The sequence below is a fragment of the Sarcophilus harrisii genome, chromosome 4 (assembly GCF_902635505.1).
Source record: "Sarcophilus harrisii chromosome 4, mSarHar1.11, whole genome shotgun sequence".
In the NCBI taxonomy this organism is placed as follows: domain Eukaryota; kingdom Metazoa; phylum Chordata; class Mammalia; order Dasyuromorphia; family Dasyuridae; genus Sarcophilus; species Sarcophilus harrisii.
The window spans coordinates 99,901,841-99,914,256 of NC_045429.1; the positions used below are offsets into that span (position 1 = coordinate 99,901,841).

At 44.3% G+C, this 12,416-nt stretch overlaps 1 protein-coding gene across 4 annotated transcripts; it reads right to left on the reverse strand.

Annotated features, from left to right (window-relative positions):
- Positions 1 to 1,250: 1,250 nt before the first annotated feature.
- RAB29 (RAB29, member RAS oncogene family) lies at positions 1,251 to 9,952 on the reverse strand. Of its 4 annotated transcripts, none has more exons than XM_031937242.1 (6): positions 9,937 to 9,952; positions 9,178 to 9,360; positions 5,007 to 5,078; positions 4,375 to 4,556; positions 3,092 to 3,213; positions 1,251 to 2,812 (listed from the first exon to the last, which is right to left on the reverse strand). In XM_031937242.1, the coding sequence occupies exons 2-6, from the start codon at positions 9,299 to 9,301 to the stop codon at positions 2,698 to 2,700; spliced, it is 615 nt and encodes a 204-aa protein (XP_031793102.1). In that variant the 5' UTR covers positions 9,302 to 9,360; positions 9,937 to 9,952; the 3' UTR covers positions 1,251 to 2,697. The 4 variants fall into 4 exon arrangements, with proteins under 4 accessions (XP_031793102.1, XP_003767668.2, XP_023357679.1 ...); XM_003767620.3 differs by lacking the exon at positions 9,937 to 9,952 and adding an exon at positions 9,545 to 9,678; XM_023501911.2 differs by lacking the exon at positions 9,937 to 9,952 and adding an exon at positions 9,619 to 9,635.
- Positions 9,953 to 12,416: the final 2,464 nt, after the last annotated feature.

Here is a 12,416-nt window from a genome sequence, read left to right on the forward strand (position 1 = left end):
GAGTTTCTGATTCTCCTGACCCAAGGAAACATTTCCAATTATGGCTTCAGATATCTTAAGTGCAGGTCATTTCCCAGAAACATCAAGGCAGAACAAACTTTTAAAAGTGAAAGAAAAATTAGGATAGCAGCCTCTGGGCAGAGTGACTACAACCTGAGGTAAATAGAAACTATTGTGGAGACATCAAGGAAAAACACGTCACCCAGACATATCCGATTAAGGGATTTTTCTTGGAAATAAGCAAAATGCTTTGGAGAAACCACCTTGGAATAATGTCAGCTTGTTGGTTTTTAATAGAATTGTGGCATGAAGTAGGATCTTAATGCCCTGAGAGACTACAAATATTGACTTGAGCATTTGGCTGTTTTGGTCAAATCAATTCACCAAAATTGCAAAAGGATTAGCATCAACCTTGAGAAAGATGGAGGCAATTGAGGGCATAGTAAGATAGCAAAGAATACACACCTGTGTTTGGCCCTTCTTTGGAAGGTTCTTGCCATGGCACAGGTGTGCTTTCTGCTTGTGTCTTACCTCACTGTTCCCCTTTACTTGGTTTACTTTCTATGATTCAGAAGCCCATAAGTGGCAACAACACTACCTGTGGCCAAAAAATGATGGTATAAGACCAGCATCCTTAAATACAGAGTCTCTTGGAGGGAAGATTGGAGAGTTCTAAACAGTACCCATCATATTACAGACATCAAGGCAGCATCAAAATAATTGAATATTATTAAAGTTATAGTCACATTTCTCTTATAATTCTCCTTTACCCAACTCTACTTGCATGCATTATCACTGTCTCCCACTTTTTGTGGATAGGGAGAATATTAGGGAGACTAATTAGTTAAAATATTAGAGCGGTATTCTTTCCATCCCTTCCCTAATAGTACATTGTATACACTGATTGGGTAAGAGAACCAAGAAGTAGTAGCTGGCTGCCTCTAGCAATGTGTATGAAAGGCAGATAAAAATCCTGGGTCAGCAAATGGGAGAGAAAAGCAGAGTCAGCATTATTTTCATATTCTACTTTGGCAAGATGTAATCGAGTTTGATGTTAAATGGCCAAATAATTGTTGAAAAAAAGATTCCAATTACTGAACATTAACCTGGGGGTAAACAGGTAAGGCAAGGAAAGATGGCTTTGTTTCTCGAGGATTTTTTTTTTAAAGAAATGTTCCCACACTTGTAATTCTCCAGATTGATCTAGTATATGGAAGCATTTTAAGTTCACATTAAATATTGATAATTACTAAATGAGCACATAAGACTTTTATTTCCAGTTTTTCAGGACAAGGGAGTAGAGTAAAATCAATTTCTCCTTCATAAAAAGTGACTTTTACATGATGTTTACTTGAAAATACCACAGTCAAAAACCTTGTTTGAATAATATTACAAAAGGAATCCTCAAAATTTTCAACAAAATTTATTGAACATCAAAGGGATCTTTAAATGTCTCTAGGGATTTTACAAAAGTTGTATTAAACAGATTAAATTTCTCTTGGAAAGGTTTTGGCTTCTTTTCCGTCCTGGTACCTGGTCTTTATGTTCAGAACTTTCACCTCTGTGACCTATTTCTCAGCTTTAGCCCTGCGTGGATAACTGACACCAAAGATCATTCCCCTAAACTTCAATCCTACAGAAAAATCCAAACATCCAGAGGTGAACTATGACCTGAAACAGAATCATGGGATTTTTGTGTTTAATGTTACATATATAATAAACCTCCTTATTCCCAGGACCACACAACCTTTCTCTAGCTATAAACCTTATACCAAGAGCTAAGCAGCCCCTCAGAATCCAGTCTTGTTCACTTCTCACCTTCCCTTTGTTTCACTTTTCTCTCAGATTCAGGGGACTTCCAAGTCCCCTTTCTATTTAAGAGGCACACATCATAGTCAGCTAGTGTCTTTTGTTGAGTTGAGTGAGCTTCAGGTTCCCTATTAACCAGTCAGTTTATACAACTGTATTCTTGTATAATGAATAAAAAGACCTCAGAAAGATTTCCTAGTCATTTCCTCCCTGTCCATACTTAGGAAGAGAGATACTGTCATCACCAAGGACAGCTGGATTGAAAGCTTCACTACTATTACTGAGAGGGAGAGAGAAAGCTCATCAAGATTTCAGAGCCTTTTCAAAACCACAAATGCAACATAAGGTTCCTACAGTTATTCCAAGTCTGCAGCTAGCCAGAAAAGAGTTAGACACTTAAATCCAAAGTCCAGGACACAGAGAGAACAACGAAAGTAATTATCCACAAAAGAGTTCGGCAGGAGAGCATCTTGATCTTTGTTCTCTTGATCTGACGTCAGGATTGCCATCATGGAATGATAGTTTGGAGAACAGTTGGGGTTATAATGAAAAAGTGCGCTGTCTTTCATCTATACTTACTCCAAGAACATTCCAGCCAAGTCTAGGAGAAGGAGGGCAGAGGGCCCTATGGGCCACACAGCCCGTGCCACAGGAGTAACTCAAAGCAGACATCCAACAGCAAAAATATACACGGGGACTTACAGGTGTTGTCTGAGGAATGAGAGACCACCCGCTGGCCAGAAGAAAGTGCTCTAACGGAACAAGGCTGGTGTTTTTTGGTAGAAGATCCATCACAAGTTCTTAATTAGGCAGCTGGGTGGGTCGGGAAGGAAAACTGAGACACGGTCTGATCTTCCTTGTCCATGATAGGGAGAAAGCTGCACACAATTAACAGCAGGTCCAGCCAGGCGTGGAGACCGCTTGCAGGTTGATGTAGTCACCTTGTGTTGACAGAGATGTGCTGCCTTCCCTGGTATTGGCCATCATCTGTTCAATAAGAACTCTAGGAAATAAAGTAGAAATCAGACTGAGGAGCAGATTGACGCAGAGAAAGAGAAAAATCATCTTTTTTAAAAAATCATCATAATTATCCAGAAAAAAGGCGAGATGTCTGCTAGGTGATTGGAACCATAAGGGGAAAAGACAGAGAACCTGATCTTGAGAAGCTATTTTTCTAATGTGTTCATCTTGTCCTTGTCTTGCAGGGTACCCTGGCACAAGTGGAGATGAGGGGAAACAGCATGACTAAGTAAGAAATGGGAAAGAATTGGTACCTACTTACCTCATAGCTTCATTGATGTTTTTGTTCTCTTTGACGGACGTTTCAGTCCAGCCAGTGAAACCATTCTCTTTGCTGAACCGGTCAATCTGGTCCCTAGTGACTGCCCATGGGGATAGGTCACTCTGTGGGAGGGAAGGAAGAGAAAGAGATTCAGTTAGAAAAACATCACCCAAATGATGACATTAATTCCGCCATGGACTCGACCCTCAGAACGCCACTCACACCCTCTAGGGAAGCTCTCTTCTTCACGTGAAAGGATCCTAGGATCAGAACCGCTAATTGTGGAATTAGGATTACAGAAGCCATCTACTCTGACCTGTGCAGGGAAAGGAACATCCCCTAGAATACGCCCGCCAGTCACTAGCCCTTTCCTTCCACAAAAGACTTCATCAAAGCCTACCAGGACAGCCCACTCTGGTCAGATCTAACGGTGAGGAAAATGTCTGCAGAGCAGTGACCTAAATTTGCCTCTCTGTGACTTCTATCCCTTCCTCCTGATTTCTGCCTCCAGATAAAAAGGACAAATGTCCTCTGTCTCCTATATGAGACAATCTTTCAAACACCTGAAGGCCGCTTTCTTCAGGCTACAGAGGCCCAATTTCTTCTCTAATCCTCACATGGATTCAAGGCCCTTTGTGACGCTGGCATTTCCTCTGAACATCCCCGATGATCAACATCCTTCCTAAATTGTCATCTAGAACAAAATGCAATATTCCATGGGGAGTTGGACCAGGGAGGGCATTAGGTGGCGCCAGAGTGTCCAGAGTGCTGGGCCTGGAGTCAGGGAGACTCATCTTCATGGGTTCAAATCTGGCCTCAGACACTGACTAGCTGGGTGACCCTGGGCAGGCGCTCCAAAAACCAAAGTGATAAAGTAAACTTCTCTCTCTGTCTCTCTTCTTTCTCTCTGTGTTTCTTTCTGTCTGTCTGTGTCTCTTTGTGTGTCTCTCTATCTCTCTCTGCCCCCTCCCTCTCTTTCTACCTCTCTTTCTCTTTCTCTGTCTCTCTCTCCTCTCTCTCTGTGTGTGTCTCTGTCTCTGTGTCTGTCTCTCTCTCTCCTCTCTCTCTCTGTCTCTCTCTCTCTGTTTCTCTCTCTTCTCTCTCTCTGTTTCTCTCTCTTCTCTCTCTGTGTGTGTCTCTGTCTCTGTGTGTGTGTGTCTCTCTCTCTCCTCTCTGTGTGTGTGTGTATCTCTCTCTCTCTCTCTGTTTCTCTGTTTCTCTCTCTCTCTCTCTCTTCTCTCTCTGTGTGTGTCTCTCTCTCTCTCTCACATATACACACACACCTTGTTGGCTAATAGCAGGCAGGGCACGGGCTCCCCACTGGGCAGTGTGAGCTTACAATCCAAGTCTTGCTTCCACCTCTGGCTGTTGCTAAAGGTGGTGGCATTGGTGACATCAAACATGATGACACAGGCTGCGGCATCCCGATAATACAGACGAGTCATGGAGGTGAACCGCTCCTGGCCTATTAGGAAGCAAGAGAATCATGGTTACCAAAGGAGTCGTGCTTAAGACCATCTTGGAGCCTCTACTTCCCCCCTTAAATCCATTTCTAGTGGGGCACAGAGCCGCTCATAGCAATTCTGCCTTGTTTTTCCACTCTGACATGAAAAACCAGGAGAGGTGAGTATTTCCTTCATTACTGCAGAGGCAGCCAGACTGCTGTGATAAGGATACTCACTTGCCTAATTGGACCTTACTTAGTCGCATAAATAAAGGTCAGCACAGTCATTTCAGAGATAAAGTTTCCAATTTCACAAGTCTTCAAGTTTCTAAAAATTCTATTCCACCACTTTTCAGTTTTAAAGAATTGTTCCTGGTTTTTGCCATCAGGCTCATTCCCAATGAAGATACCCAAGTAAAAAAGATTTCTTCCTCAATCCCTACTCCCAATGGTACTATTTTCCTTACTCACCTGCAATATCCCATAGCTGGAGTCGCACCATTTCTGAATCAGACCACTGGACAACCTTCAGAGCAAAGTCCACTGCAAAATCCCAAGCAAAAATTAAAATCTCAGGGACTGGAAGGTGTGTGGGGTGTATGTATGTGTATATTTAAAAGAGAGAGTGTGTGTGAGAAAGAAGTATAGAAATATATACACAGAGAAGTATGTGTGTATATACACAGAGAGAGAGACAGAGACAGAGAGAAGAAGGAGTCAGGTCTTCAAAAATATATGGGTTATTGGATAATAAGAGAGGAGAGGGGAAATTTGGGATAATTACTGAGTGGTATTCAGTCAGATGCCAACCACAGCAAATATCTCCTTTGCTGAAACATCAACCATGCCCTCCCTATATACTCTAAAGCTCTATCTTCTTCCTTCTATATTCTCTCTAGGTAATCTCATCAGTTCTAGTGAGTTCAGTCATCATCTCTATGCAGAGGACTCCAAATATGAGTCTCCAGCACTTATTTCTCTCCTAAGTGCCAACCTGTACCACGGATTGCCTCTGGGCATCTGAACCTGAATTTTCCATAATCCTCCCGAACTCATTATCTTTCATCTACAAAACCCACCCTTCTCCCATCTCCCCCATTTGTGCTGCAGGTGCTGGCACCCTTCTAACCCCCCAGATTCACAACTTTGGAGTCATTTCCACATATTCCCTTTCCCACGCTCCTCTGGTCAATCAGTAGCCAAGCCCCATCTCCTTTTCCAACGTCCCTTGCCCCTGCCCTCTTCTCCCCTCTCAGTCACCTCCCCCTTACCACTTTTGGCCAGGACCACCGGCAGAGCTTTCTCTAGCCCAATCGGTCTCTTTTCCAATCAGTCTTTTGCACAGAAGCCAAACTGAGATACCCAGAAGCAGAGGTTTCATCATATCCCTTCCTTGCTGAGAAGAGTCAATGGCTCCCAATTTCCTCTAAGATTACAGACAAACTCCTCTCTCTGGCACTTCAAGCCTTCAGAAAATGACTCCGTCCTCTCCTTACAGATTGATTTTATTTACCCTGCTCTTTAGGGCCAAACCAGCCTCAATCCTGCTTCCTATCCAGGACCTTTGGTCCTCTGATCCCCCACCTCTACTACTGAGAATCCCATCTTCTCTTCAATAATTGGCCCTTGTAGCTTCCTACAAAAGACCTTTCCTAATGCCCTCAGGTATTAATGTACTCCTCCTGGTAACTCATCAAAAATCACTTTCTATCTTCTAATCTGTGTACACATTGGTCCCTGCTCCAGAACGGAAGCTCCCAGAGGGCAGTGCTCTGTGTTTGTAACCCCAGCACACAGTAGGTGTCTAATAAGTGCTTACTGAATCGAATTGCTGAATGTGGATAGTTTAGTGCAGTGGAAAGAGAGCCAGATTTAGAGCCTGAGACCTGGATTTGAACACCAAACTTCAGTTGCTTATTTTTTTTATGCCCTTGGACATTACTTCTCTCTTGACCTCAGTTTTCTCATCTGTAAATTCAGGGGACTAAATGGTGTCTGAGGTCCCTTCCGGCTCTCTAAATATATGAACTATATTTTCTGATTGAGTAAAAATTGGAGCAACTGCTAATTATTATTATCTGTATTCTTCAATTAAGAGCCAGGAAACCTAGGGCTGGAAATACAGTGGGATGGGAGAAGTAAGATTGCCAACAGTTGATGCAGCTGAAACCTGTTTGCCCCCGGCTTGTTTTTTCTTTGTCATCCCTTTAAAGCAGGCACTTCAGACAATGATACCTAATCAATCAAAATTAAAATACTAAAATACTTCACATCAGAAATAAATTAGTACAGGGCAGCTGGGTGGTTCAGTGGATAAAGTTATTAGTCCTGAGTTCAATATAGCTACTAATTTGCTAACTGTGTGACCCTGGACAGGTTACTTAACCCTGCTGCAGAAGAGCTGTTTGGTTCAGAGTCGAGAGTGAGAAAATTTGCACAGGTTTTCTTTTCTTTTCTCTCTTCTCTTCTCTTTCTCTTTCTCTCTCTCTGGCTCTGTCTCTCTCTGTCTCTGTCTCTCTGTCTCTCTCTGTCTCTGTCTCTCTCTCTCTGATGATTGGAGTTAAGTGACTTGCCCAGGGTCTCACAGCTAGGAAGTGGTGTCTGAGACCAGATTTGAACTCAGGGGGGCTTTACGTCAAAGCTTTATTTCATCAAAGTGGCAGTCCAAATAACATGGGTAATTAACTGGCAATTAGGATCAAAAGGAAGAAAGCTTTATATACTATAATTTTGGCAAGCTGCTAAAAAAATTTTATTTTTTTAGACAATAGTTTAGCCACAGAGTCTGTTTATTTTAGTATTTTATGTTAGCAATTTTCATGAACTAGGCTAGGTCCCAGGGTTAGAATACAGCATGTTCTCTACAACCCCAATTTTAAAAGAAAGAAAACAGTCAGCTGAGATTGGCAGAACCAGAATCCTGTACATATTGATGACAATATATATGGAAGAGACATCATGAAATAGAAGATAAAAATCCAACCTTGTCAGGAAATCCTTTCTGGCAGTTTCAGACATATATAGCCTCTACCTGTTATTTAGTGCTCTAGGCAATCTTCTGCAAATGACAGGTAAGAATTCAAACTCTTTCCAAGTAGGGATTATTTCATTCTTGGAGTGGCATAGTACCTCGTACAGAAAGTCACTAAATAAATGCTTGTTGATTGGTTAGTGAGTAGCTGAAGTAGTTTCTATACCAGGAATTTCTTACATTGAAGAAATTCCTGTCCAGAGATGTGCATTTATTTCAACGTGATTAAAATTAAATTATATTTTAATGATAATATGAGGCAGCATGATATGTGCAGAAGTATCAAATTCAGAGGCTGCAAGACTCCCCAGTGCATCCAAACTAGATTAAAATGTAATTGGGAAATGTTTTTAAAAAATACAATATAGATCATGTTTTTTTTTTTTTAATTTTCTAGGTCAATATGCAGATCACAGGATCAGTTTCTATTTGAGGATATAACATAATGGATAGAGTAGATAGAGAGCTGGCCTCAAATCCAGGAAAATCTGGGTTCAATATGCATTTCTGATATATACTGTCTATGTGACAGTGGGCAGGTCACTTAACCTTGAGTTTCCTGACCTGAAAGTTTCTTATCCCAGTGAAACCACAGGTCTGCTTCCTGTCCCAAATAACAATTTGTGATCACTCCAATTTTACTTTGCTTCAGGACAGTTAGATGCTTCGGTGGATACAGCAATGGCCCTGAAATCCGAAGACCTGAGTTCAAATCCAGCTTCAGACACTTAAAACTAGCTGTGTGACTCTGGGAAAGTCACTGAACCCCAATTATCTCTCAGCGAGACACACACAGAGAGACAGAAAGAAACAGCAGCAGGGTCAGAGACTGAGACTGAGACTATGTGTTTCTCTTCAGATTGGGGTTTTCATCAGGGAACTCATGGACACTTTTGGTATGGAAACGCCTTTAAAGATGTATTTATTATATCACACATGTAAGTAAATGTTTAACAAACAAATCTAAAATATATATTTAACAAAGCTAAGGGCAACTAGATTTCAAGGTCCTTGAGTCAGGGAGTCTCCTCTTCCCAAGTTAAAATCTAGCCTCAGATATTTACTAGCTCTGTGACCCCGGGCAACTCATTTCCCCCTGTTTGCCTCAGTTTCCCCATCCGTAAAATGAGACGGAAAAGAAAACGGCAAACCCCTCCAGCATCTCCGCCAAGAAAGCCCCAAAGGGGGTCACGAGGAACCAGACACAACTAAGCCACAAGAAGCAGCAAAGCTAAGAGAAACTTGCTGAGATACAAAGTCGCACAGAGCAAGTGCAAATGTACGCGCCGTTCGGTTAGTTCGCTTGCTTCACCTTTGAAAACATAACAAGTTCTAGCAAGATTGTATTCTGACTGAGGACGTTTGTGGTTTTTAAAAATTAGTGTTGGAAAAGTCCCGCAACAAGAAGAAATGTCTCCTTTTCTGCCTGTCCCGTACACGCATTCTTTTCCATTTAAAAATAATAGCACTGGCCTGAGTGTCGCAGCTCTCACACTTTTACCCGTCGGAGGCTCACCTCCAGCATCCGAGCCGAGGGGAGTCAGCCCCGCCCCGCGCCGGCCCCGGGACCCCCGCCCGGGACCCCCGCCCCGCGCCGGCGCCGGCTCTCACCTCCCACGGTGGACTTGTAGTGCTTGCTGAAGCTGTCCTGCGAGTACCTCTGCACCAGCGACGTCTTGCCCACCGCGGCGTCCCCCACCACCAGCACCTTGAACAGGTAGTCGCGGCTGCCCATGGCCGGCGGGGGCGGGAGGGAGAGTCCGCGAGTTAGGGGCTCGCTCCGCTGGGGACGCACTGAGGAGAAAGCGGAAAAAAGGAAACTTCGAGTCATTCACAGACGCTTCCTGGGTGGGGCGCGGAGGGCGAACGCTCCCGGGCGGACCCCTCCCTCCCGCATCGTTCCGCCCCCGGCCCAGCCCGGGGGCCAAGAAGGATGCTCCGGGGGAACCCGCCCCCCCACCCCCAGCCGAGGGCTAACTTCGGCGTCCCCACGGAAGCGGGGAGGTAGAGTGCCCTGACACGCAGCGGGGCCCGGCGGGGAAGGGAAGTGACCAGAGCTTCCAGAAACCCGCGTCCCGATCCAGGTCCTAAGTTTGGCACAGAGCTTTCTCCCCCCCCACCGTCCAGGAGGCGCTCGGGACTCCATTTCCCAACACCCCGAGGCACAGAAAGCAGGCAACAAACGGGACGCTAGCCCGAACGGCCTCTTGGGAAATGTAGTCATTGGGTCGTAGGTTTCCTAGCGGCCTGGGTCCCTAAATTCCTTCCCCTCCCCCTGTTCTAAATTACATTCCAGAGTGTTTGGAAGGCAAAGTAACTCGCGTAAGGGAAGCGCGCATCGGTCCCCAAACCACTAAGTTTGATCCCTACGAGCTCATGGAACTTCTTTGGGGTCTGGATGTCTGGTACCCAGGCAATCGTCTGAGACCCGGGCTTTTAATGAGAGCGTCGGAGGGTCTGTAAAGAATGGGGGGGAGGGGCGCGGGGGGGAGGGGAAGACGGCATTTTTGTTTTCCGACCGAAACCGACCATTTCCTTTAACGCAGATTTTTCTGAGAAGGAGTCGGTAGTTTCCTCAGAGAAGGGGCAGACCGGGGAGTTTGTCACCCCCACATTCTCTACTCTAACGGAAGCACGAGTGTCTCCGTGATTCAACTGGACTTCACATTTTTTTTTTTCTGTCTCTGTCTCTTTCTCTGTCTCTCTCTCTGATGATTCAACTGGACTTCACAGTTTTTTCTCTCTCTCTGTCTGTCTCTCTCTCTGTCTGTCTCTGTCTGTCTCTCTCTTCTTTCTGTCTCTTCTCTCTCTCTCTGTCTTTCTCTCTCTGTCTCTCTCTCTCTCTCTGTCTCTCTCTCTCTGTCTCTGTCTCTCTCTTCTCTCTCTCTCTCTCTTCTCTCTCTCTCTCTCTCTCTCTTCTCTCTTTCTCTCTTTCTCTCTCTCTCTCTCTCTCTTCTCTCTCTTTTCTCTCTCTTCTCTCTCTCTCTCTCTCTCTCTCTCTTTCTCCCTCTCTCTCTCTCTCTCTTCTCTCTCTGTCTCTCTCCTCTCTCTCTCTCTTCTCTTTCTCTTTTCTCTCTCTCTCTCTGTTTCTCTCTCTCTTCTCTCTCTCTCTCTCTCTCTCTCTCTCTCTCTCTCTCTCTCTCTCTCTCTCTCTCTCTCTCTCTCTTGCATTTAGATGACTTGCCCAGGGTCACAACTAAAGTTTATTGGAAAAACCGAAACCTTCCTTCGAAACGAACACACTTCAGTCCCACACCGGAACCTGGAGAAATCTCTTTTAAGTGTCGGGCTGAGTGAGAAAGCACTGACTCCGAAGCCCTGGGGGAAGGCTTGGCTTGATTATCACCGTCCAGGAGATGGTGGACCAGTCAGCCGAGCTTCTAGGGCTTGATTTCCTCCAGTGTAATAATAGTGTATATAGCAGAGAGAGGGCAGTTCTCCTGGCCGGCCTTAGAGGCAAGAAGACCTGGTTGTGGGACCACGGGTGAGTTACTTAGTATCCCGATGGCCAAGACTACAAGCTGCACACAAAAATCCTTGTGAAGTGAATTGTTAGCTCCTTAAATCTAAAGCCCAGCTCAGGTGGTGAGGGGAGTTTGTCCTGACATCCCAGCCCCTGTGGGGACAAGCACACACAGGTAACACGATGGCTGCCAACATAGATCACAGCCAAGGGTATTTCCCTATTCTTCCCCTACAAGTCACTAATCCAACACTGATTATAATCTGTTTTTAGAAGAAATCCCAGTATTATGTGTTAAACACCCTGTGCCAGTGCTAAAGGCTGGCGGTTCAGAGAGAGAAACAAACAGTCCCTGTCCTCAAGCAACTCCCAGTTTAATGAGAGATTCAAGATGTACCTACTAATCAAGTAAATGCGGAATAAATACAAAGGTAATTTATAATCTGAAATGAAAGGTAATCTGAAAGGGGAAGGCATTGGCAGTGGGAAGTGGGGTGCTGATATTGGTCACTCATCATCACACTCTGTCTTCATTTGTAAGACCATTGTATTTCTTTTGTCAGCAGCCAAAGCTACTTTTTCTTCTGCCAGAATAGTTATATTCATCCACCTTGGAGACCCCAAAGGAAATGGGATATTTGTCTGGGTAGCGTGTAAAATCATCTCTTCTTTTTATACATTTTATACATTTATACATTTTTCCAGTAGAAATGACTCTGAATGGATTCTCCTTAGAAGAAGTGAGCTCCAAAGCCATGGTTAAACCGACTCTAAAGATAATCATTGTTTTCTATAGCCTACTTGGCCTAAATTACTATTTACTCTGGGTAAGTCTGCCCTGAGTCAACTCCTTAAATTAGATAGGCTATGTCATCCACTTCCCTTTCAAATGGCCTTTTTTCAGCGTTCGTTCTCCTTGACCTTTCTTAGATATTTGATACCTTGACCATCCACCCTGGAAACCTTTTTCTCTTGCCTTTCATGACTCTATCCTTTCTGCCTTCCAATTGTTCCTTTCTCTTGCTTATCCAATCTCCTGATTAGGAGTATCCCCACAGTCCTTAGTGAACTGAACCAAGTCCCACGGTTTCCACAGTCACCTCTGTGTGAATTGGTTTTAGTGTTGAGATGCCCTCTGGCATCCTTGTTGTTGTTTGTCCTTCATTCTCAAAGATCACCATCGAATAAGGGAGGTGACTTGCCACTGAATTGGATTTAAGTGAGGGTGAGTTGTGCAAGGTCCCCTGCTTCCCTTTCCCCTCCAGAGCCATCTGGGTCCAGGGTCCAGATAGAGATCAGGACGATTCGAGATGGCCCTGGATACAGTGAGAGACTTGTTTTAAGTTAAGGTAACTTTAATAGGTCTCATTTTGGCTGAGGCAACCAC